At 44.3% G+C, this 24,021-nt stretch overlaps 1 protein-coding gene across 1 annotated transcript in view; it reads left to right on the plus strand.

The window, feature by feature from the left end:
- SPIDR (scaffold protein involved in DNA repair) overlaps window positions 1-24,021 on the plus strand; it is a 1,761,208-nt gene that overhangs the window by 120,576 nt on the left and 1,616,611 nt on the right. Inside the window, exons 5-6 of the mRNA XM_069220129.1 lie at window positions 5,530-5,694; window positions 22,073-22,245. Coding sequence (XP_069076230.1) covers window positions 5,530-5,694; window positions 22,073-22,245 — 338 coding nt within the window. The remainder of the gene's footprint in view (window positions 1-5,529; window positions 5,695-22,072; window positions 22,246-24,021) is intronic.

The following is a 24,021-nucleotide window of genomic DNA, read 5'->3' on the forward strand; positions in this document are numbered from 1 at the left end:
ACCCCTAATCAAGCAGTCTTGTAGAGATACAAGGGTCTTTACGACACCACTGCCAGGCCCTGAGGCCGGCCCCCTATAAGTACCCAACCTTTCACTGTGCACAGCCTTCGTCCGTGCTCAGCAAGGGTTGCCTGCAAGGCCTGGCCTGCATCCACCCTAACCACCCAATCCTGGGGCTGTGAGGGGTCCACGCCGCCACACACCATATTTCTGCAAAGCCCCATGGAGGCGGTGGTCCCCCGGGACTTCAGGGGCGGGCCTGCATGGCCCCCACATAATATTTCTGTAAAGCTCCAGGGAGGTGGTTGTCCCCAGGTCTGCGCGGTCCCCCATACTTAATATCATAAAAGCCTCGGGAAGGTGGCAGTCCCCGAGGCTGCAGGGGGGGGGGGGCGGTGCACCCCTGCATTAAATATACAATGCCCCTGGGTCTTAGTCCACCAGGGACCTTCAGAAGAAAGAAGCGCGGGAGTCTGCACTTTATTAAAAAAAAAATATATATATAATAATCTGCTGTGAATAGTGGAAAAAAGGAAAAAATAAATGCTTTTTTTTAAAGCTCTGAAGATGTCCTTCTGGGACCCCAGCACCAGAGCTAAGGGGTCAGGGTGACTCTACCCTGGACCCGTGTCTTTTTCTTTTTTATTATTATTAATATTATTATTTTTTGCGTTATTTTGTGGAACATCTGCTGAAGCCGAGTCCCAAGATGGGTGCCAACACTTCCTGGTTTGAAGTGTTGGCAGGCAGTCAGTCAGAGCTGTGCATTTTCCCACATGAGCTGGACTTTTTTTTTTGCAAAGTGGTCGCGTCCAGAGATATACAAATTTATTTTCTGTTTAATATCTCCAAAACTACTGAACGGATTTCCACCAAATAACGAAAGCACAATCTGCGTACTGAAAGCTAGCTTTCTGCAAAATTTGGTGTAATTACGTCTAGTGGTTCGGGCTGTAGTTGTGTCTATAGGTCCTATCGGAATTAACTGGAGAAACCCAACTTTTTTGCCTGTCCCTTTTTCTTGGGCCTGCTTGACAGATCACCCTGAAACTTTGCTTGCGCAGCAAGAATCACTGGCACACTTATTTTTGGAAACTTTTGTGAAGATTTGTCAAACGGTGCCAAAGATATAGGCAATTTAAAAATTACTTTTTGTATGGAAGCATGATCCTAACTATAACTACCTAGTGGCGACTGCCACTATGGAAACATGGCCCTGACTATAACTATCTACATATATATTCACTTAAAAAACCAAAGGTTATACAGGGACATTATAGTTAGGCTTACATTTTAAACGCACAAATTCACCAGTTACAGTTAGTTACCTCAAGTAACTATAACTCGTGCCCTGAGGTAACTATGACTCACGCCCCTGACATGCACAGCCTTCACCCATGCGCAGCAAACGTTGCTCGCAAGACCTGTCCTGCAGCTAGACCCTGCATCCAACCCCACTAACCACTCAATCTCATCCTGTGCGCAGCCCTTTGGGTGTGCACTGCGGGAGTTGGCTGCGACCTCTCTGGGCGTGAGAATAGGTGTGAGAGGGTGTAATTGAGGGTGAGAGTGGCTGTGAGTGTGTCTAGGTGTGAGTGCGTACAGCAGTGTTTTAGTGGGTGCATCAGTGTGTACGCGGGTCAGTGAGCGGGTGCATGGGGCTGTCAGTGGGTCTGTGAGTTGGTGTGTGAGAGTCTGAGTGGGTCTGTGAGTGGGTGCGTGAGGGCCTGACTGTGGCAGTGAATGTGTGCACGAGGGTCTGAGTGGGTCTGTGAGTGGGTGCATAAGTGTCTGAGTAGGTGTGTGAGTGGGAGAAAGTTTGAAAGAGAGAGAGAAAGTGAGAAGGAAGGAGATAGTGATTTTTTTTAGCTTTGATGTACGATGTACTGAGAATAAGATATTTCTTCACAATTTGAAAAGAAAAATTTATTTGTTTAAAAAAAAAAAAAAAAAAGCTTAAGATCACCCTTCAGTATGTGCCTTAAACATTTTTTTTAGGGTACGAGTCAGGCTAGACTCGAACCCCGAAGGCTCAGTGTGAAGGTCTGTGACCTTCACACTCAGCTATTCAATTTGTTTTTTCTAATAATTATTATTATTATTTAGCCCTTTATGGGCTATCCGGGATTCCTTCATTGCCTACATGTTTTTAAAATTTTTATATTTGGTTTTATTTTAGAAAAAGCCCTTTACGGGCTATCTGGGACCGTGGGGAAGCCTAAAGGCCTCCCCATGCCTCATTTCTTCAGCAACCACAGAGCTCCGTTAAGTAGCAGCTCCGTGGTTGCTGAAGCAAACCCTTCATCTCTGTTCTCTGCACGCATGCCTGCGCACAGAGAACAGAGATGGAAGTTCCACTTTTTGACAAAAGGAAGCGCTTGCTGTGACTTGACTGCAGCTTCAAAGCTGCAGCCAAGCCACGGCAAACAGCTATGTCCCGGTGTGGGCATCCTGGGACATCGCAGGAGCAGGCCCTGGCCCCCCTTCAACATGAACATAGCCTCGGGGAGGTGGTGGTCCCCAGGGCTAATGGGGGTCTTAAACAGCCTCTTTACATTATTTAGTATGTGCCCTAGGGAGGTGGTCATCCCCGGGGTACAGGGTTGCCGTGCACCTCCCGCTCATAATTAATTGTAGTCTCAGGGAGGTGGTGGTCCCCAGGGCTGTAGGTGAGGCCATCGGGCCTCACCCACATAAAGTATTTTTGCTGCTAAGGGTGGTGGTCCCCAGGGAATGGGGGGGCCACGTGACTCCCACTCATAATTCATTGTAGCTCTGGGTAGGTGATGGTCCCCGGGGCTGTGGCCTCCCCCACATATGAAAAGCATTTTCGCCCCGGGGTAGTGGTCTGCAGGAGAGGTGGGGTTAAGCGGCCCTCACTCATAATTCAATTTAGCCCCCGTGAGGTGGTGGTCCCCGGAGCCATGGGGGAGGCCATCGGGTCACCCCCACATGATAAAAGTATTTTTGCCCCAGGGGTGGTGGTCCCTGGGACGCAGGGGTCCACGCAGTCCTCCCAATTATATTTTATTATTCGCCCCTTGGAGGTGATGGTCCCCGGATTTGTGAGGGGGCCAGGAGGCTGCACTATTGAAAAGAAAATGAGTGCCCCCGGGAAATTTGGAAAATTTCGCAAGGATTCGTCAAGCAGCGCCAAAGATCTAGGCAAGCAAAAAACTGCTTTTTCTATTGATAGCACATCCAATTACTACCTAGTAGTGACCGCGACTAGGATATATATATAATCAGGGATGTGGAATTCCTATCGCCCGACGCCCGGGACATCTTGTTTGGGGTCAAGGGCAACAAGTTTTTATGTTTACTTTGTCCTTGGGACAAGTAGGCCCAACCCCCTGCAATGCAAACCCTTTGGCTGCCTGTTTACAGAGTGGAATTCTCTGCAGTTGAGGTAATGTGTTTCCAAAAGATAATGCTGTTCGAACTTGTATTTATGGTTCATTATTTGAAAGCCTTCATTATTAGGGTGAGTGCTGTAAATAAATGTTTTAAGGTCACACTTCACTACTGACATTGGTTCCAGTACAAAAAAAAAAACCGTGTACACACATGTTTGAAAAGTTTAGGCTAAGAGGCTAGGTATAATGCTCCCAGAATGCTCTCTGATTATATGCAAATGAAGTGTCATTTAGTAAAATGTGTTGATGCATGCTAGTATTTCCCAAAAATATTTCTAATGGAAAATCAGTGTAACCATTTTCAACACGATTATGGGAAGCATGAAAATAAACAAACACTGACAAAGCCAACTGATCTGACATATTTTTATAAGTCTTTTAGTTTCATCAATGCATGTCTTGTTTTGACATGGCTTTTGTAACACTTTATTGTTGTGGGAGCTACCAGGCCCTCAACATTGTAACAAACATTGGCAAAACCCCCCCAAAAAGTTTTTGAACTTTTAAAGCACACGTTGCCACCAGCGGCATAACAAAGGCCTCGCAGCCGCCCTCCAGGGGGCCCCTCCAGCACAGCACCTGCCCTGAGTGAGTCTGGAGAGGGGGCTCCTCCATGTTCTTTGCAAAGGGGCACCCTCCAGTTTCGTTACGTCACTGATTGCCACTGTAGTTCCTGACACTGAACAAAACTACTTTGTGTGGCAATATGCTCCTTGTGGAAGAGCAGAATGCGATCACTCACAGTAAAGCCAGCCGAAAGAGAGAGAAATAGAAGTTTAATAAAAACAAAATGTCTTTGTTAACACCAGACCTAATTAGGGACCAAGACCCACATGTAGGTAGCTTTTTGCATGTCGCAAACAGCGACTTTCGCTGTTTGCGACATGCAAAAAGCACATTGCGATGTACAAACCCAGTTTTGCGATTCAGTAACCTGGTTGTGAATGTCACTGTAAACATTTTTTCAGAGCAGGCAGTGGACCACTGCCTGCTCTGAAAAAATTAAACGAAAACGTTTCATTTTTCGTTTTTGTTATGCATCTCGTTTTCCTTTAAGGAAAACGGGCTGCATTACAAAAACAAACACAAAAAACTGCTTTATTGAAAAGCAGCCACAGACATGGTGGTCTGCGGTCTCCAGCAGGCCACCATTCGCGAGGGGGTCGCAAATTGCGACCCACCTCATGATTATTCATGAGGTGGGCATTTGCGAAGCCCTTGCGAATCACAGATGGTGTCGAGGACACCATCCTACATTCGGATTTGCGTCTCGCAATTTGCAGGTCACAAATCTGAACCTACCTACATGTGGCCCCAAATTCTTAAAGAAAGTCACAAAAGTGCACCCATGGTATATGTAGTACCCCTATAAAATATTTGTGAACTGTAGTTTAGCATGGGTAAATACGATGTGTATATTTGCTCATGTGAAAATCTATTGAGCATATGCAAGTTCATTTTCCCTCCAGCCACTTTCTTCCCAACCCTGGAAGAAGTTCTAATTCTGCCATTGTCAGGAGTAAATGTCCAACCTTTCTTATTATGGGAAAATATTAGAGAGAAGCTGGTAAAAATCTTTAAAACATGCAGGTTAGTAGGTTTGCAGACTCAAAGACATTCCAGCCCGGAAACTATTGCTTACTGCTTCCTCCAGCCCCAGTATGCAGATCTGCAGAAAGGTGGCAAAATAGGGAAATTGCTACAGTAGGGATTGAAACTCCAAGTATTCAAGCCCTACTATGGTAGTAGCCATGGCATAATCAGAGAGGCTATTAATTGCTGCCATAATTTGTCGCCACACTACATGGCACCAATATATATATATTTTCAGCTTGAGGTCCCTGGGCAGTACCCAACACTTGGAACCCCCTTGTGACCAAACCATGTGGAGAAAGTCACCCCGTTCAATTAGGGCATGCAGGTCGGTATTGCCATTGCCCCGTAGTCTAATTTTGATGCCTTTTTGTACTGCCACATTGAATAAGTTTCAAAATCTGAAATATGTCAACTATTGGCTTGCTGTGACAGAGCGTGTTCTTGTCTACATTAGCAAGAAGGGATATTTTGGTATTTGGTATATTTTAAATAATATTTTAATTTGTTTTTTAAACAGGTACTCCTCCTGACGAGATTGTGTGGGTCTCCAGCGACAGTGATCTGTCTTGTGGAGGGAATGATGTCTTGACTTTGGGTTTAGAGACTTCTCAACAGCATCCCCCAAACATAGCTCTATCTCTCAACAAATCTAGCCATCTCATTGAGGAGAAGAGTAGTGAAGGTGAGCTCATGGTTATCCAAATGATAAAATGTGTTTAATTATGAAGTAAATGTGATGTCTTCTTCAATTAACATGGGTTAGGTATGTGCATATGACAGTTATACTACTGTAGAATTGCCTAATACAAGTGTCTCCTTCCTTTGGCTTATCTTGCATCCTCTTTCCTGCATTCCTACTCCCCCTCTTTCTGTGTTATCCTCTTTTTTCACTCATAAGCATTTTGAACTGGCTTCAGGACTCTACAAACCACAAAGAAAACACAAAACTCACCCCTGCTTAATCCCTGAATTCAGTGGCAGGGGATCATTTATTTGTATGTCGGGGGAAAGAATACATCAATAGCATGTGTAGTTGTATTTCTTGTGCAATGTGTGTGCATTTTATTGAAACTAAATTGTCAAGAAATTCCCTGATAATTCTCATGCAAAGTCAGTTATATAAAGTCCGCGTACAGGTAATATTCTTTATAGTAAACATTCAAGGCAAAGCAGTTTAAGCATTACAAATGCATTTATTTTCACAACTGTGTATTTGCATACATTACATTTGTGTGTTTATGTATGTTTGTATTGGGAGTTCTGTACCATAAACCTAGCTACGAAGCAATGGAGCGCAGTATGAGCCTGTGGCAAAGAGGGTAAAGAACAGTGTGACATTCTGTACACTCTCAGTCGCAGCTCGTGGGGATTCTTGGGGGCGGGGTGGTGCGTGGGGGAGGAATGTCAGACGGGAGAGTCTACAACGTATATGTGTTTGACCGGCCCGAGATGGCGGGCCAAACACACATGCGCTCTGAGGGGAGTGCACAGTGCACTCCCCTCTGCTCGTCACCCCCAATGTCCCGCCCCTTTCACAAGGAAGGGATAATAAACATGGTTTATTATCCCTTCCTTGTGAAAGGATTTGCAGTGGTTGCTGCTGGCGGGGGGTGACGCTCCTCCGCCCATATGGAGGAGCCACCCATGTACACTGTGGTATACACAGTAATGTGGAGGGAGCGAGGTGGACTTTTTATCAGGGTCTCATTAGTTACTCTGTGAGTAGACAAGTCTTAAGCAGGATAGGTGGGATGTATGTGTTGTGCATGAGGGTTTTGGTTTTGGTCCAGATCGTGGACATACAAGTCAAGAAAGCTTATCTTTTAGCTTTTCCCTTTTCGTGTTTCCAGATCCGAAGGGTGACAACTTTATTGGGTGGCCAAGGGGTAGTTGGGAGTGACACATGATTACAATGGTCATCTTCAAGTTATGGTTCAGGATGTGAATGAGAAAGATGAGATGTTTGAAGTAGAATTCAAAGAATTATTTCAGAATTGGATGGGTTATCTAAAAGAATATAAGCATAAAATAAAGGTGAGAAATGACACAGTTCATTTAATCTAATCCTAGGTGCCTTGTATTGAGTGTATAAAATGAGTTTTAGAGAGAAGTTGATAGATTATGTAAAATATATGTTTTTAAGTGGTGGTATCTACTAAGAGGGTTCCCTCCTGTAGTCATAGCTAAAAAGACTGATGATTTTCTTCGCTTATGCATCAAACTGAAATGACAAGTGTTTGAAAGTGAGGAAACATGCATTAGTTTGCCTAGAGTTGTCCACATACCCACGAGAGGAAGTAGCGATTGATCTGGTTGGAGCGATCCCTGGTGAACATTGCACACCATATTTGATTGATCACTTGGATGTGTATTGAAGATGAGTTGAAGGTAAGGTTGTAAGAGACATTGCCAGTGATGGTATCATCAAATTTTTGCAAGACGTTTTTCTGCGTGAAAGTTATTTTAGATGTATACTCTCTGACAGTGGATTCCAATTCTCCTTAAAAGTTATGGAGAACTATCTACTGAATATTAGAATTAAACATAAAAGATCATTGCTGTGTTATTCAGAAACTAATTGTGCAGTGGAAAGAAAGACTAGAACTTTAACAAACAGTATACAGCTGGCCAAAGTGTGAGGTTTAGACTGGAAACAGTAGTTACAGAAGCATTTATCTGATAGAGTATTCTAGCTGCAGATTCCTTACCTTAGAATTTCCCCAGGCATCAGATTTTTCTTCGTGCAGTACCCTGGTGTGCCTTCAGGTGGCGTCAGTTGACTTTGCGTGCGTCATTGGCGTTGTGTTCACCGTGATGACTTTGCAGTCTTATATAGGTACCACTCTGGCACGCTGACTTCAGTTCTTTTCTTTCTGCACTAGCCTACGTGCAGATCCAGAGAAAAGCTACCCTGTGTTAATTTTTGACTGACTTCGACCGTTTTGTTGAGTTAGTTGACTCTTTTTGGTGCGTCGAGGATGTCACGTAAGACCGGTTTCAAGCCGGGTGCATCTTGTCACCACATGATGTTGGTGACGGATCCGTACCTCGTGTGCTTGTGGTGTATGGAGCACGACCCCAAGTCCTGCTCCGAGTGCCAGGCCATGAACCCAAAGGCTTTAAGGGAGCAGTCCTTAAAACTTCTGGTGGCTCGGTGCTCAGTTCCGCATCATTCCCAGTCTCGGTTGAGAGGAAGGGCAGGAGACCACCCGCGGAGCCATCACCACTTTTCTTCATTCCGCTCTAAGTACTTGGGACATTCAAGTCCCAAGAAGAAGTTGAAGAAGAACAAATGTTCTTTGACTTTACCCCATCGCTTGGACGACGTGACGTGGGAAGAACGTCCATACTCTAGGCCTCCATCCTTGGAGCCTGCTTCTTGGTTGGCTCCGTGCCTCCCCGAGATTCCAGGAGCCGGCACCAACGCTGCCCAACTTGTGGAGTTTAGGGCTGACTGAACTTGTAGGGGGGCCCCTAGGATTCTGTGCCTGTGGCTCCTGAAGGCCCCTCAGGATTCATTATCGGATCTGTTCCGACACCAGTAGTGCCAACGCGACCTTTGACAGCAAAGATGTTGATGTTTCCGACATCAGTCGGGCCCACAATCCACGTCTACCCCATACTTATACCCTACTTTGACTCAGAGCCGGACCATCGTCACTCAATGCCAGTTCTGTTCTCGATGGGGCCTAAATTCCCCAGGTTAGATCCTGACCCTATGTCTTAGGGGGTATGGAGAAAATGTGGAGGGGTCGCTGGACCCTTTAGAATTTCAGCTGGAAGACCCAGAGGACTGGGCACAGTAATTGGGTCCTGACCTACCACCCTATGCCTGAGAGTCTTGTCATCCAGACTTCTTCTTCATCGGGAGCATTACCATCCACATCCCTGGATAGGGAAATAAAGAGACTATATCAAATTGGGAAGAATTGTTCTCTTCTTCCAGTCTGGTATTGTGGTCTGTGAACACTGCATGCCTTTTGGACCGCTATTCCCATACTTTATGGGATACGGTTGTGCAGGTGCTGCTGCAGGTCCTGGAGTAGGCCTGGGTCGTTCTGCCCAAGCTGTTTGTGACAGGAGAGATGCAGCCAAGTTCACAATACGTTGTGGGCTGGACACAACTGACTCACTGGGTGGATTGGTTGCCTTGATGGTGGTCTTACGGCACCACGCCTGGGTGAGAATGTCTGGCTTTTAGTGGATGTGCGGCAATCACTCATGGACCTGCCCTTCGATGGCACCTGTCTTTTCGGAGACAAAGTGGACTCAGCGCTCGAGCGCTTTGAGGAGTCCTGGGCTATGGCTTTGGCCCTTGGCCTCGCAGCCACTACAGCTCCCCCTCCCTCAGTCTGCCTTTCAGCCCTTTCGGGGCTACAGAACGGGCACCAAGCAGCACATGCTGCCCAGCCTCTGTGTGGCCACGGACGCGGAACCCAACATGCTTGTGGATCAGGGAGCTAGTGGACAGCCCAGTCCACCACCGCCCCCACTGCAGTCTCCGAATCTTCCTAGTCCGTTGCTCCATCCCAGACCAATTGGAGGCAGGATTCGCCATCACCTACCCAACTGGGAATCCACCATGACGGGCAAGTGGGTTTTGCCACCTCTTCTGCTCCTGGCCACCGGAACTGCAACCGAGCACTTCAGGAACCGACAAGACTGCAACTCGTGAAACGACCTTGACTGGCAACATTGTTTCTCCGGCTCCTTCCAGCAACTGCAACATTTCCTCTGCTGTGCATCTTCTGGGGCCGGCAACACTTCTTCTACAGCAAGAAGGAGCCTCCCTTGAAGTGAAGGAGTCACTCCCCTGCATCTTCAGGCACCTACAGCAGCCACGTCCTGCTGCGTGGATTTTCTCTCCTCTGGAACTGCATATATCCCGCTACACGGGTAGTGGTCCACAGTGGTCCCCTTGGTCCTCTCTGCCCTCCGTTCATTTTAAGAGACGGTGAGCCGTTGCCTATCCTTGCAAGACAATACCCCTGTGCACTGCGATTCTTGCAGCAACCAAGGCTTGTTGACCCTTGCTCAAAGAGATCTTCAGGCTCCAAGTAGCCCCGACCTCCAGCACTCCATCCTTGCAAGGACAGTCTCCTCTCTGCTGCTCCAGCGACGTCGACGTGGGTCTCTTCTCCAGGTGTGCTGATTGGGGCACACTGCAAACTACTGTGCCGGCTGCCTGTGGGGGCTGTGGCTGCTTCTACTGACCCTACCGATTTGCTGAGGCGCAGCCCGGACCCTTCCCCTCCACCATCCTCCCCCCCCCAAGGGTTGAGTCCCCTGGACCTTGCTGGTCCTCTTCTGCTTCCTCTTGCATTTGCCAAGGCTTTTTGGTGGTCCTTCTGAACACTGACCATCTGCAACCCGGCGTGGGAAATCATCTGCACAATTCCAAGAACTCTTCTGCAGCTCCTGGACTCCACAGCTGATCTTCATCTTTCCCCGTCGACCTGGTTCTTCATCCACTCAAGGGTGGGTAGTGGTTCCTGCCCCGTCTGGACAGTCTATCGTAGACTGGACTCTGTCCCCTTCTTTTGCAGGTCCGCATCTTCCAGAATCCACCTTTGAGTTTTTCTGGTGTGGTTCTGTTCTTCCAAAGTCCATTCTCTAAGTCCTCTTGTTACTTCTTGGGGAGACCATGGACTTACCTCTGCTCTCCTGGTCACTGGGGTTCACTTAGGTGGTCACCTTCTGAGGTCCCGAGTTCTCCCAGCTACCTTCTAACTACTCCATATCCTTGGGTAGGGGACTTCACATTGCATTCCACAATTTTAGTATGTGGTTTGGCCCTCCCCTAGGGCCCTAGCTATATTCTACAATTTTTTGCCAGTGCCTGTAATTCCTAATTATTACTGTGTGTGTGTGTGTGTGTGTGTGTGTGTATAAATATATATATATGTGTATATATATATAGATATATATATATATATATAATTCAAAACCAAGTCCCGGAATGCAGGTGCTCCACACAGCGGTCCTGGATGGGTTCCGAGAGACCCTAATATAACCTTAGACACTCCTTCAAATATCCGGAGAACCAGGACACGTCCAATATGAAAATTCAATTTATTTCAGCACAAAATCCAACGTGTTTCGGCAACAGCCTTACTCATGGTAAGGCTGTTTTCATATTGGACGTGTCCTGGTTCTCCTGATATTTGAAGGAGTGTCTAAGGTTATTTATATATATATATATATATATATATATATATATATATATATATATATATATATATATATACATACATATATATATATATATATATATATAGGATAGCACTGTGCTGATCCAGTGCTTAAAAACTTTGCTAGATAAACAGACATTTCAGGTGAGCAAATCTAGAGTGTTGCTGGTGTTGCAGAGTGCTCATTACTAGAGGTGCTCTCCACCTAAACTTGGGAACTACCCAGAGTTCTCTATTCTTTTTAGCATAATTTATGCGTCACTCTAACCCTGAAAGGGATTTGTTTTGACTTATACTGGGTGCTCCCTTGTGTCTCAACAAAGCTAAACCTCTCTGATGAGCTCTAATGAGAGCGAAACACGTGTCATGGGTTGCTTTTACTCATTCCATGTTGGCTTGGACGGTATTTTACCAGTCCAAAGCTGTAATACTGTGCCTGGAGTGGTAAATGGCTTTTTTCATTTTACAGCTTGGCGAGGATGACACTGTGTCAAACCTATGCTTAAAGACTTTGCTGTATAAATGGCAAAAGACTTTGTCACTATCTAGCACGGTGTGGATAGCACTGTGCTGATCCAATGCTTGAAAACTTTGCTAGATAAACAGACATTTGAGGTGAGCAAATCTAGAGTGTCGCTGGTGTTGCAGAGTGCTCCTTACAAGATCTACTCTCCACCTAAACTTGGGAACTACCCAGAGTTTTCTATTATTTTTTGCATATATATATATATATATATATATATATATACACACACACGTACCTCCATTTGGGGGACTGCCTATAAGTAATCTAGTTCAGTGCTACTATAATAAAGTGCCTTTATTTTTGTTACACTGTGTGGTTCCTTTCAGGTGTGATAAGTTGCTGTGTGACTGTTGTGGTATTGCAAGTGCTTTCCAATCTTCCTGGGTAAGTCTTGGCTCCTCATCTACAGCTATCTCTAGAGAGCCCGTAATTCCTAGACACTGTCTTCATTCACTAATAGAGGTTGCCTGGACCTGGTCTAAGGTGCCAACACCATAGGTGTCCACCACACACCAGGCCAACTTCCTAGAGACTGGGCCCGAATATTCCTTGTGACTCCACACTTAGCATGAAGAGTATGGTATCTCGTGCTTATGAGCATGGCTATCGATCCTCCGATCAGATTGTCCCTTCGGGAGGATCTTCTGTCGCAGAAGCAGGGGACATCTCTCCACCCGAACCTATCCAGTCTCCATCTTCCTGCATGGAGCTTGAGCGGCAGCAGTGGACAGCTTTTGACCTTCCACCTGAAGTCTGCGATGTTATCTTGGCAGCTAGGCATCCTTCCACCAAAACGGTATACACCTGTCATTGGAACAAATTTGTGGCATGGTGTACCAACATGTCTGTGGATCCCCTTTCTGCACTTCTGCCTGAGGTTGTTTAGTACATCCTCTTTCTTGCCGAGCAGGGCTCTGCTTTGGGCACCCTTAAAGATTACCTGTCTTCCATATCTGCCTTCCTCAAACTGCCATATCAACCATCCTTGTTCAAATCGCCCATTGTTGGGAGGTTTCTTAAGGGACTCACCCACATGTTTCCACCTAAGCCGTTCATAATGCCCCAGCGGGATTTGAACCCGGTACTTTTGTGCTCCTTTTGAGCCACTACGTAAATGTCCTTTGCGTCTCCTCACATTGAAAACTGCTTTCCTTATTGCTATCACGTCTGCTGGCAAAGTGAGTGAGCTGCAAGCTCTTTCTTCAAAGCCATGTTTTTTATCTGTCCATCCTGAGAAAGTGGTGCTTCGTACCGGGGCCTCGTTCCTCCCTGAAGTGGTCACGTGCTTTCAAGTAGGCCAATCCATCACTTTGCCTACTTTTTACGCACCCCCCACATCCTTCTAATGAAGAGGAGAGACTCCACCGTTTGGATCCAAAAAGAGCGTTCGTATTCTACCTCAATCGTACCAAAGATTTCCTGGTGGACGATCAACTCTTTGTAGGTTATGTGGGTGCGAAGAAAGGATGAGTGGTGCAGAAGTGGACCTTTTCTCAATGAATTGTCCTCTGCATCAAGATATGCTATGCTTTGGCAAATAAGCAACCCCCTGAGGGATTGCATGCTCATTTCACCAGAGCAACTGCAGCAACCACTGCGTTGGTAGTGGAATTCCGGTCCAGGACATCTGCCAGGCAGCAACGTGGGCATCTCTGCAGACGTTCACAAAGCATTAATGCCTGGACAGTCAGTTCCACAGAGGTGGCTACTTTGGCTGTTCGGTTCTGCCGTCTTTTTAGTCTGATCTTAGTTTGCAGCCCACCGCTGAGCATGGTATTGCTTAGGTTTCTATTCGAAGGTAAGGAATCTGCAACTAGAGGTCTCTATCAGATGAACAAGCTTATCTTCAATAACAAATTATCTGGTAAAGACATATGCTAGTTGCAGATTCCTTACTGACCCACCGATCCTCCCCGGCTTTGTGAACTGATTTATAAGGAAAGTGACTTCCTTTTCAGGGCCCTAGTTCTGGCGCATCAATCTCGGTGTTCTTAATGGCTCCACACTATTGGCGTTGAAAGTCGTGAAAAGAAACTAATGGCAGCGTGCTGGGGTGGCGCCTATACTCCACAGCTACGCCATCATGGCGAACACGACGCCAATGACGCACATGGAGTTGACCGACGCGACCTAATGACGCAGAATGGTACTGCTTGAAGAAAAATCTCTGGATCTAGTCTGATGCCTTGGGGAAATTTTAAGGTAAGCAATCAGCAACTAGAATGTCTCTACCAGATAATTTGTTACCGAAGGTTAGTAACTTGTTCAACAGCTTACAAGATGTCTCTGCATGTTACTACAAAGAAGGTTCTGTTTGAGCTATTTAAAGGTTGAGTTTCCTCAACTAAAATCTGCCCGGGTTGGATGAAATCAAACAAAGGTTTATGTGATTAGCATCAAATTACTTGGAGGGAACATGAAATAGTATTATGAAATAAAAAGAGAGATTTGATTTGTGCAAATGTGCATTGGCAGGCCTTGAAAAATCTACTTACCCACTCGCTATGGTGAGTCATATTTTATCAGGTCGAGCTATTTTTAGGACCTACTCTCCGCTTCTGGCAGTTGGCAAATAACAGGTGTTCTGTTCAGTCTGAAACTTAAGGCACAATAAACAGCTTTTAGATCTTGTTCTAGTCACATTTGCTCTGTTCAGAAACAGAGGTCAAAAGTCAGTTTGTCTTGCAATTAATTTTCCTTCAGACTGCAGAGTTTCAGAATTTTGTCAGGTTTTTCCTAACAGATAACGTTTAAATCTTTAAATCGCTAAGTCAACTTTGCAAACATTTCAAAATATATTTCAGTAATTGTGAAAGCCCTTTTTTTTTTTACTTCTGTGGGATTGAAAAAAATATTTTAATTGGATGAAAGCAAATCAGAACAGTACTTGGTGATGTGCAAAGAATAAATGTGTTTTCTGAAACCCGATTTTCACAGATTGCTAATACATTATATCGTTTTATCAGTAAAGATGCAACTTAGTGGGAAGGTTTTTAGGCATTACTTGGAAATTTTCTGTCTGTAAATGACAGTGTGTGACCACATCATGCTTCAGTAATGTATTTATTAAAAGTGGGTGTTTAGGCATAAACCAAGAAACACTCCTGCCCTGGTAGCACTGATATTAGTAAACTAAGAGACAAGTAATGGATCATGTGTCCCCTGTATGTGGACTAGATTATTTTTATACATGAGCAAATGTTTAATCTATTTATTGAAACAAAGAAGTTTTTTTTACAGCAGAAATTCTGAGCTCACATATTTGAAGGTAATCTCATATGGGACAATGAAGAAAAAGGCGACTCCTTAAACTAAAATATTTGCCTAAGATAACACAATTTGAGACCCACTTACAGGTCAAATATGGTCAAGTAGATTATGTAAATTACTCGACCTCCAGGTCTAGTAACATTTTTATGATTTTTCGAGGCCTGATTGGAGATCAAGGTTGATGTGGGTAGGTGGGTTGAAATTAAGATTCCAGTTGTTTGTGCTAAATGGTCCAGCTTTTCAAGAAAAATGAGAATTGGCAATCTATTCAGCAGTGCTATCAAAACAGACAATGGTTGTATTTGGGACAAGCGTTCAGTTGTAGTTATGAGTTACAGAGTGAATGTAGACTGGGGTCTTGAGGTGTAAAGGACTCTGGATGGTAGGTCTGAAAATGAAAGAGAGGTGTTTGTGAGAGGTGAGAATAGTGAGAATAAAAGAAACTCAAGGTTAAAAAGAACACTACCTCCATGATTTTGTCCTGCAATAAGGACTGTATATTCTCCATGTTAGTGAGAGATTGTCCTTTTCTTCATGGTGTATTTAAGGTTATTTTACTATGAGCAAATGGGAAGATGCTATACTCTTTCGTAATGTAGACGTGATATACTCCTTTCTACCCTCTAGTTGAGATGATTTGATCTTACTGTGGAATGTAGAATGGACTAGATGAGACTGTTCAGCGGTTGTAGTTGGAAGGAGGGCTGGTGGATGATGTGCACAATAAATCAGCTCCTGCTTAACCTGAACGTATCAGAATCATTCTTTTGGGATACACTGTTCACTTCATTACATTGTGCATCACCAGAACTGCTCCTGCTACTATTGGGAGCCGACCCGAGGAAGGATGCTTTATTTCCACCATTCTGCAGCTCTGTTTTCCTGCTCTTGCTACCTGACTCATTGCAGGTGATCCAGTATGTGATGCCGTGCCATCACTATTTCCAGCTTCCTCAGTCTGTACGTAGGCCTATACCAGGCCATGTATGGCCCCATTCCTTCCTTGTTTCCAGGGAGCTGCACTTCATCCCTTGAACCACACTCATGGGCAGGCCAACAATGCTTGCTTCCTAACGTGGCCCCAGGTCGTCCAGCCCACAAGTGAGTGATGCCTATGTGCCCTAACACCTCCACTTGTCCTCCTTGTGTTGAAATTCACCAGGAGTACAAAATCAAAATTCTGTGCAAAAGTGTTTCTCATGAGTTTCGGTCTACAGTCATCTTGAGTTGTGGTGATGCTGATGCCCTAACCTCTATTTTGATTGACAAATTCTATGAAGAATTTGGGGCTTATGCGTTCAGGCTAGAATTTGTGAGCTTTTCAGCTGCTATGGCAGTTTCATCTGAATCAGCAGCAGTCGAATATTGACCAGCAGTTTTCCGTTGATTAGAAATTTCATTTTCCTACAAAACAAAGGGAACAAACACTATATTGTGCACCTGCACACTAAAAAAAAAGCTAAAATACTGCTAGGCCTTTTTACATATTTACCTTTTTCTTAAGCACAGATTTCCAGTGAACAGGTTTAAAGTCTGTCCACAAATGATTAACCCCTTCCCTGCCACGCCTTTTCCTCTCAGGTGGCAGGCCTTTTTTTGGCTATTTGGGACAGTTTGCGCTTAGGCCCTCATAACTTTTTGTCCACATAAGCTACCCACGCCACATTTGCGTCCTTTTTTTTTCAACATCCTAGGGATTCTAGAGGTACTCAGACTTTGTGGATTCCCCTGAAGGAGACCAAGAAATTAGCCAAAAAACAGCGAAAAGTTTGTTTTAAAAAAAAGAAAATGGGGAAAAAATGGGAAAAAAAGGGCTGTGGACGGCGGCTTGTGGTTTTTCCCCTGAAAATGGCATCAACAAAGGGTTTGCGGTGCTAGAATCACCATCTTCCCAGCTTTCAGAAACAGGCAGGCTTGAATCAGAAAACACAATTTTTCTTCACCATTGTGGCATTTTACAGGGACATACCCAACTTTTACTATTTTTTGTGCTTTCAGCTACCTTCCAGTTAGTGACAGAAATGAATGTGAAACCAATGCTGGATCCCAGAAAGCTACATTTCTGAAAAGTAGACAACATTCTGAATTCAGCAAGGGGTAATTTGTGTAGATCCTACAAGGGCTTCCTACAGAAAATAACAGCTGAAATAAAACAATATTGAAATTGAGGTGAAAAAAACAGCCATTTCTCTCCATGTTTTACTTTGTAACTTTTTCCTGCAATGTCATATTTTTTTTAAACAATATCCCGTTATGTTTGCTGGACTCTTCTAGTTGCAGGAATATATAGGGCTTGTATGGTCATCAAGAACCCTAGGTACCCAGAGCCAATAAATGAGCTGCACCTTGCAATGGGTTTTCATTCTATACCGGGTATACAGCAATTCATTTGCTGAAATATAAAGTGTGTAAATTAGGTATCACAAAAACCTTTGTATTTCCAAAATGGGCACAAGATAAGGTGTTGAGAAGCAGTGGTTATTTGCACATCTCTGAATTTTGTGATGCCCATACTAGCATGTGAATTACAGGGCATTTCTCAAATAGACATCTTTTTACACATTTGTAAGGAAAAACTGTAGAGAAAGACAAGGGGCAATAACACTTGTTTTGCTATTCTGTGTTCCCCCAAGTCTCCCTATAAAAATGGTACCTCACTTGCGTGGGTAGGCCTAATGCTCGTGACAGGAAACGCAACATGGACACATCACATTTTTACATTGAAATCTGACGTGTTTTTTCCAAAGTGCTTAGCCGTAGGTTTTGGCCTCTAGCTCAGCTGGCACCTAGGGAAACCTACCAAACCTGTGCATTTTTTAAAACTAGACACCTAGGGAAATCCAAGATGGGGTGACTTGTGGGGCTCTCTCTAGTTTCTGTTCCCCAGAATCCTTTGCAAACCTCAAGTATAGGCCAAAAAAACACTTTTTCCTCAAATTTAGGTGACAGAAAGTTCTGGAATCTAAGAGGAGCCACGAATGTTCTTCCAGCCAGCATTCCCCCAAATCTCCTGATAAAAATAGTACCTCACTTGTGTGGGTGGGCCTAGCGCCCGTGACAGAAAATGCCCCAAAACACAACGTGGATACATCACATTTTCCCAAAGGAAACAGAGCTGTTTTTTTGCAAAGTGCCTAGCTGTGGATTTTGGCCTCTAGCTCAACCGGCACCTAGGAAAACCTACCAAACCTGCGCATTTTTTTAAAACTAGACACCTAGGGGAATCCAAGATGGAGGAACTTGTGGGGCTCTCACCAGGTTCTGTTACCCAGAATCCTTTGCAAACCTCAAAATTTGACCAAAAAACACCTTTTCCTCACATTTCGGTGATAGAAAGTTCATGGAATCTGAGAGGAGCCACAAGTTTTCTTCCACCCAGCATTTCCCCAAGTCTCCTGATAAAAATAGTACCTCACTTGTGCGAAAAGGCCTCAAAACATTATCTGGACACACGCAACATTATCAAATACAAAACTACCTGTTTTTGCGGGGGGCACCTGCGTTTTTGGTCCTGGGCTCAGCAGCCATCTAGGGAAACCTACCAAACCAAGACATTTCTGAAAACTAGACACCCGAAGGAGTCCAGGGAGGTGTGACTTCCATTGATCTCCCAATGTTTTCTTACCCAGAATCCTCAGCAAACCTCAAATTTAGCTAAAAAATCAAATTTTCCCCACATTTCTGTGTGGGATCACCTCACCAGGACAAATTTCCTACCACGCAACGTTCCCCTCATTCTCCCGGTAAAAATGATACCTCACTTGTGTAGGTGGGCCAAGTGCCTGTGACAGGGACATATCGAAATTGAGGGGTACCAAAGCGGGTCCAAAAGGGCAGTTTGTAAAAAAAAAATTTAGGCTGACAAGTGCAGCAGAATTTTTATCGGTATAGATGAGGCAATGCTGGGTGGTAGGAATTATGTGGATTCTCGCAGATTCCAGAGGGTTCCATCACAAAAATGTGGGAAAAATGTGTGATTGATTTCCAGCAAAGTTGGAGTTTGCAGGGCATTGTGGGTAAGAAAATGGGGCGGTGCATGTGAAGCACACGACCCTGGAATCACCCAGATGTTTAGTTTTCAGATTTGTCTAGGTCTTGTGGATTTTTCTACATGGCAGCGTCCCAAAGTCCAAAAAGTGCAGCCCACACCATTCCAAGTGGGGCAATTTTTAGAGTTAGCCAAGCTCTCATGGCCCAAATGTAAAGCCAAACCCCCAAAAAATCAAATGTCCTCTTGCTTGCCATGGGATAAGATGTTTTAGTGTGCGGGGGGAGAGCTGAAAGACTGTTACCCCCTTCAGTTGAGGTGGGGGCATAACCGGGCCCATACTGGTTTGTAGCCACCACCCTACTATATATATTCTTTTTTTAAATAATTCCCTGGCATCTAGTAGACTTTCTGACACCCCCCCTACTTTGAACAACTTTGGCCCCATTTGCTTGGGGTGGGGGCATGGCCATACCCCACCCTCTTATTTTGAATTTTGGATAAAAAATCTTCCCTGGTCTCTGGTGGGCTTTCTGTCTCCCTTGAGGGCAGATGAGCCTTTCAAAAAAAAAAAAAAAAAAAAGGGGGCAGATATGGCCAACAGTAATGTGCCCCCATGGGGAGCGACCCTTGCCCAAGGGGCTGCCCTCCAAACAAAATACAAACATACACCAATCCCTGGTGCCTAAGTGGTTTCTGCCCCTCCGGGGGCAGATCGGCCTAACAGAAATAGGCCGATCTGCCCCCACGGGGAGCAGAAATGGCCTAAAATAAATTTGTACCCCCAGGTGAGCAACCCTTGCCTAAGGGGTCGGTCCCCTTGCGTGAAATTTGCACAAAAAATAATCCCTGGTTCCTAGTGATTTCTGCCCCTCTTGGGGACATATTGCCTAATAAAAATAGGCCGATCTGTCCCCAAGGGGGGCAGAAATGGCCTAAATAAATTTGCCCCCAGGGGAATGGCCCTTGCTTAAGGGGTTGCTCCCCTTGTGTGAAATTGACACACAAAAATAAAAATCCCTGGTGTCTAGTGGTTTCTGCTCCCCTTGGGGGCAGATTGGCCTAACAAAAATAGGCCGATCTGCCCCCAAAGGGGGCAGAAATCGCCTAAATACAATTTGCCCCCCAGGAGAGTGACCCTTGCCTAAGGGGTCACTCCCCATATATGAAAAACAAAAGTAATCATAAAAAAATGTATATCCCTGGTGTCTAGGGATTTCTGCCCCCCCGGGGGCAGATCGACCTAATTATAATAGGCTGATCTGCCCCTGGGGGGCAGAAAAGGCCTAAAAATATTTGACCCCCTTGGTGAGTGGCCCTTGCCCAAGGCCTTGCCTCTCTCGCCTCTCCACGTGATCGAAGGAGGAATGTTTTTGCATTTCTCCTCCAATCCGCGCAGGAAGCTGAGCTTCCAGCGTGGTGGGGGCAGCCTCTGATGAGGTCAGCGTGTGATCGCGCACTGACTTCATCAGATGCCACGAGGGAGTCAGAGGAGGGTGGGGTGGAAGAAATTCCCCTTCCATCCCTGCCCAGGGGATGAGGGTGCCAGGCCCAGGGGGGGAGCGCTAGCGCTTCCCCCGTGGGCCCCTGTCTGAACGTAACAGTTACATCCTGGTCAGCACAGCATCCGAGCGGTGCTGCCTGGAATGTAAGCATAACGTCCAGGGCACCCGAGGGGTTAAAAGATGCTTTTAGGACCTCACCAAGTGCATCATCTCTAAGAAACCTGTTTAAGTAAATAACTAACAATTCCATTTACTTGGACGTTTGCATCTGGATGCTGTGATTTGGTGTATACTTTGTTGATAGAAATGAAGTCTGCAGTATATCATAAGGAAAATGTATGTTCATAGTTGTTCTTTTTGTGTTAGTTTATTGTCTCTTTACTAGTTAAATGAAGTTAAAATAAGTCAAGACTGGCATGGCATCCAATAATGTAAGTGGGGGTGGGCAAAAAAATCTGCTCTGCCGGCTGAGTTTTACCTACTCTGTATTCTGGTTGAAGCGCTGAGTTCTGGCAAAACTCTGCCAACTGACGCGTGGCAGAGGGACGTTGGCGAGTGAAAATTTGTGTTCCCTAGCGTGCTTTTTGGGCGCTAGGGTGCCTCCTGTAAAGATTTCTCAATGCTGGTGGGCTGTCTCTGCAGGTTGTGATCCTTCACGTTGAGAAAGCTTCTACCCGAGTAGAAATTCTACTCAAGTGGCAGAAAGAAGTTGGCCCTCTGGCACGCCATGTGTGGCACTTGCCACTGATTTTACAACACAGAACAAGCTCCCAGTGCTAAAATCAGTGCGAGCAAAGAGATGTGCCCGAATTCTGCTCATTTGTGGAACTCTCCAGAATCTCATGGAGTTTTTATGTAATGGAAGAATTCTGCGAAGTGAAGCTCTTCAAGTTCTGCCCAGGCCTAAATGTCAGTTCTATTTGATGAGGGAGCTGAGTCAGCGGTAGGACCAATCTCAGCCACATGAGATGGAAGCTGTTATTATGGGTTGATGATCAATAGAAAAATCCATGTTGCAACAAACTCTAAGCTTTTTTTTTTTTCTTTTTTTTCCAATGCTTTTGCGGGAACGCCCACAGTTCCTGGTTCATTGGGCTAGTTGAGAAGAAAACTGTGACTACACAATGAGATACAATACATGACACCAACATGATTGGTCAGTTTTGGGGGATTCTTTCACTTTTCACAGTTTTGTTCGGTGAGGTCTGTACAATAATTTGTTTTTGTAAGATCTTATCATGTGCCTTACCTTATATAAGTTGTTTTTGCAAAATAAAGACATATATACCTGTATTAGTCATATGAGATGGTAATGAAACGTACAATAGAATGTTTTGGCGTCAACTAGGAATGGAATGTGTGACGGAGAGCGAACGGAGGGTGGCCAGTTGAGACTGGGATGACAGGAGATGAGGTTGTACTGTGTTGTCCCTGGCTGCTCTTATATTAGAATAAACTTCATCTACCTCCTATCCTGTGTCCAGACTTCGACAGGATGCCCCCCTTTCTTAGAATAACACCGCAAATAAACAAAGACTTCACTCAACAAGAATGTAAACATATTTGTTGCCTTTTCTTAGAAGAACAGCGATCCATTGACTGGGATAAGGACGGTGAAGTGGAGAGTGAGGATCAAAATAACGAATGGAGTCAGTCCAGGACACTTGAAAGTGCAGTGCAAATATCAGACTCAGATTCCTGTCTGAGCAGTAGCTCTCACAATCTGCAGGAACAGGAGGCTTGCCGTTCCCAGGTAAGGAAACCCCTTTGTGATGGAATAAATCATGGCTTGTATTGTGCTGCCGTTTATTTAGTACAGATACATATTCTTGTATCAGCATGATAAGCTCACATGTTCTTGTGTGTTGTCTGATAGGTCAATCCTAGATATTTATTCAGCAGGCCAGTTTGGTTTTCATGACTCTGACCAGAGAACAAGCAAAAAAGGACCCTTTCATGTAGGCTTCTTCCAATATTTTTGTGATGTAACCAACTTTTCCCACAACAAAATGGTTATGATATATCTATATCGAGCAGAGAAGGAAATCCCACGTGACCAGGGGATCTTGCTTTCATATTGTCTTTAGGACACAGTGTGGATTTGGCTGCCACCAAGAGCAATAAAGCTTAAATAGCTGTCACTGGAAGTGTTTAGGGAAATATTATTGTTTCCTGACTTCTTGGTGAAAGGTGCATGGAAACAAAGTATGAAAACCATATATACTGCCCCTTAATATGGTAATGTAAATCTGTAATGTAGTATAGTTTCATGGGTGAAATTGTCTCTCTGAATGTTGGTGTAAAACTGTGTCCAAACTTAATACATTAATACAGTGTGTACATTGTACAAAAAGTCATTTCACAGGTTCCTTTTTTATAGGACCTGTTGTTGAAGTACTATTTTGTGAAGTTTTGTATCCGTTCCCAGATTCTTACATTTTTCCCATGTTGATTTTCAGAAATTGGGTTATCTGTAAATATGTTTGAAAGTTGATTGTATGATTCGATAAAACTGCCCAGGAGTTCTATTTCAGCATATTTTACAATTATATGTTGAGCATTTTGATATAATTGGAATTTTTCCTTTTTTTTGCGATTGTTTTTAGTTGCCTTTTCAAAAATTCATAGTTTGGTAATGTCCTCTCCTTGTTTACTGCTGCCTCTAACTCCTCTTTCTGAGACACCTTATTTCTAATTATCGTTCTCATCTCTTGATGCTGTTGGCCGTAGGATACCTGATTAACTGGATTAAGAGCAACTCTCTTTCCTCTCAACAGTTGTGAATATGGTAGTGTCATTGTAATAGGACTTAATGAAAGCTTCTTAATTCTAATAAACTATTTAGAAATGTTGATTAATTGCAAATGTATTTTGTCCATGTAACACGTTCTTGAGAGTATTGGCAATTTTCCACAAATTAGCCAACATGCGGTTTGTGATTTATATGTTGCTTTTTCAGAGCAATAAATATCTTTTTTTGTATTTGAAAAGTTTTTTGAAGATTGACTCTAGAAACCTAAAACACCAAAACTTGTTAATCTTAGCTGCCGGCATTAACTGTAAACAATGTACAATACTGACTAAACCTAAACATTTTCTTACAGACAAACACTAACCTATTGTTTTATTGCCTAAAACTGCAGCTTATTTTCTCTATTAACCTCTTAGCTGCTGGGCCTTTCCCGCCCTAGTGCTGAGCCCTTTTTTGGCTATTTGGGGTAATTCCTTTTTTTCCAACTTCCTAGGGATTCTAAAGGTACCCAGAGTTTGTGGGTTCCCCTGGAGGAGACCAAGAAATTAGCCAAAATACAGCTAAAAGTTCGTTTTTTTTTTCAAAAACATGGGGAAGAAGGGCTGCCGAAGAAGTGTTGTGTTTTTTTCCCTGGAAATGGCACCAACAAAGGGTTTGCAGTGCTAAAATCACCATCTTCCCAGCTTTCAGGAACAGGCAGACTTGAATCAGAAAACCAAATTTTCAACACATTTTTGACATTTTACTGGGACATACTTCACTTTTGCTATTTTTGGG

This window comes from Pleurodeles waltl, chromosome 2_2 (genome assembly GCF_031143425.1).
Source record: "Pleurodeles waltl isolate 20211129_DDA chromosome 2_2, aPleWal1.hap1.20221129, whole genome shotgun sequence".
Taxonomy (NCBI): domain Eukaryota; kingdom Metazoa; phylum Chordata; class Amphibia; order Caudata; family Salamandridae; genus Pleurodeles; species Pleurodeles waltl.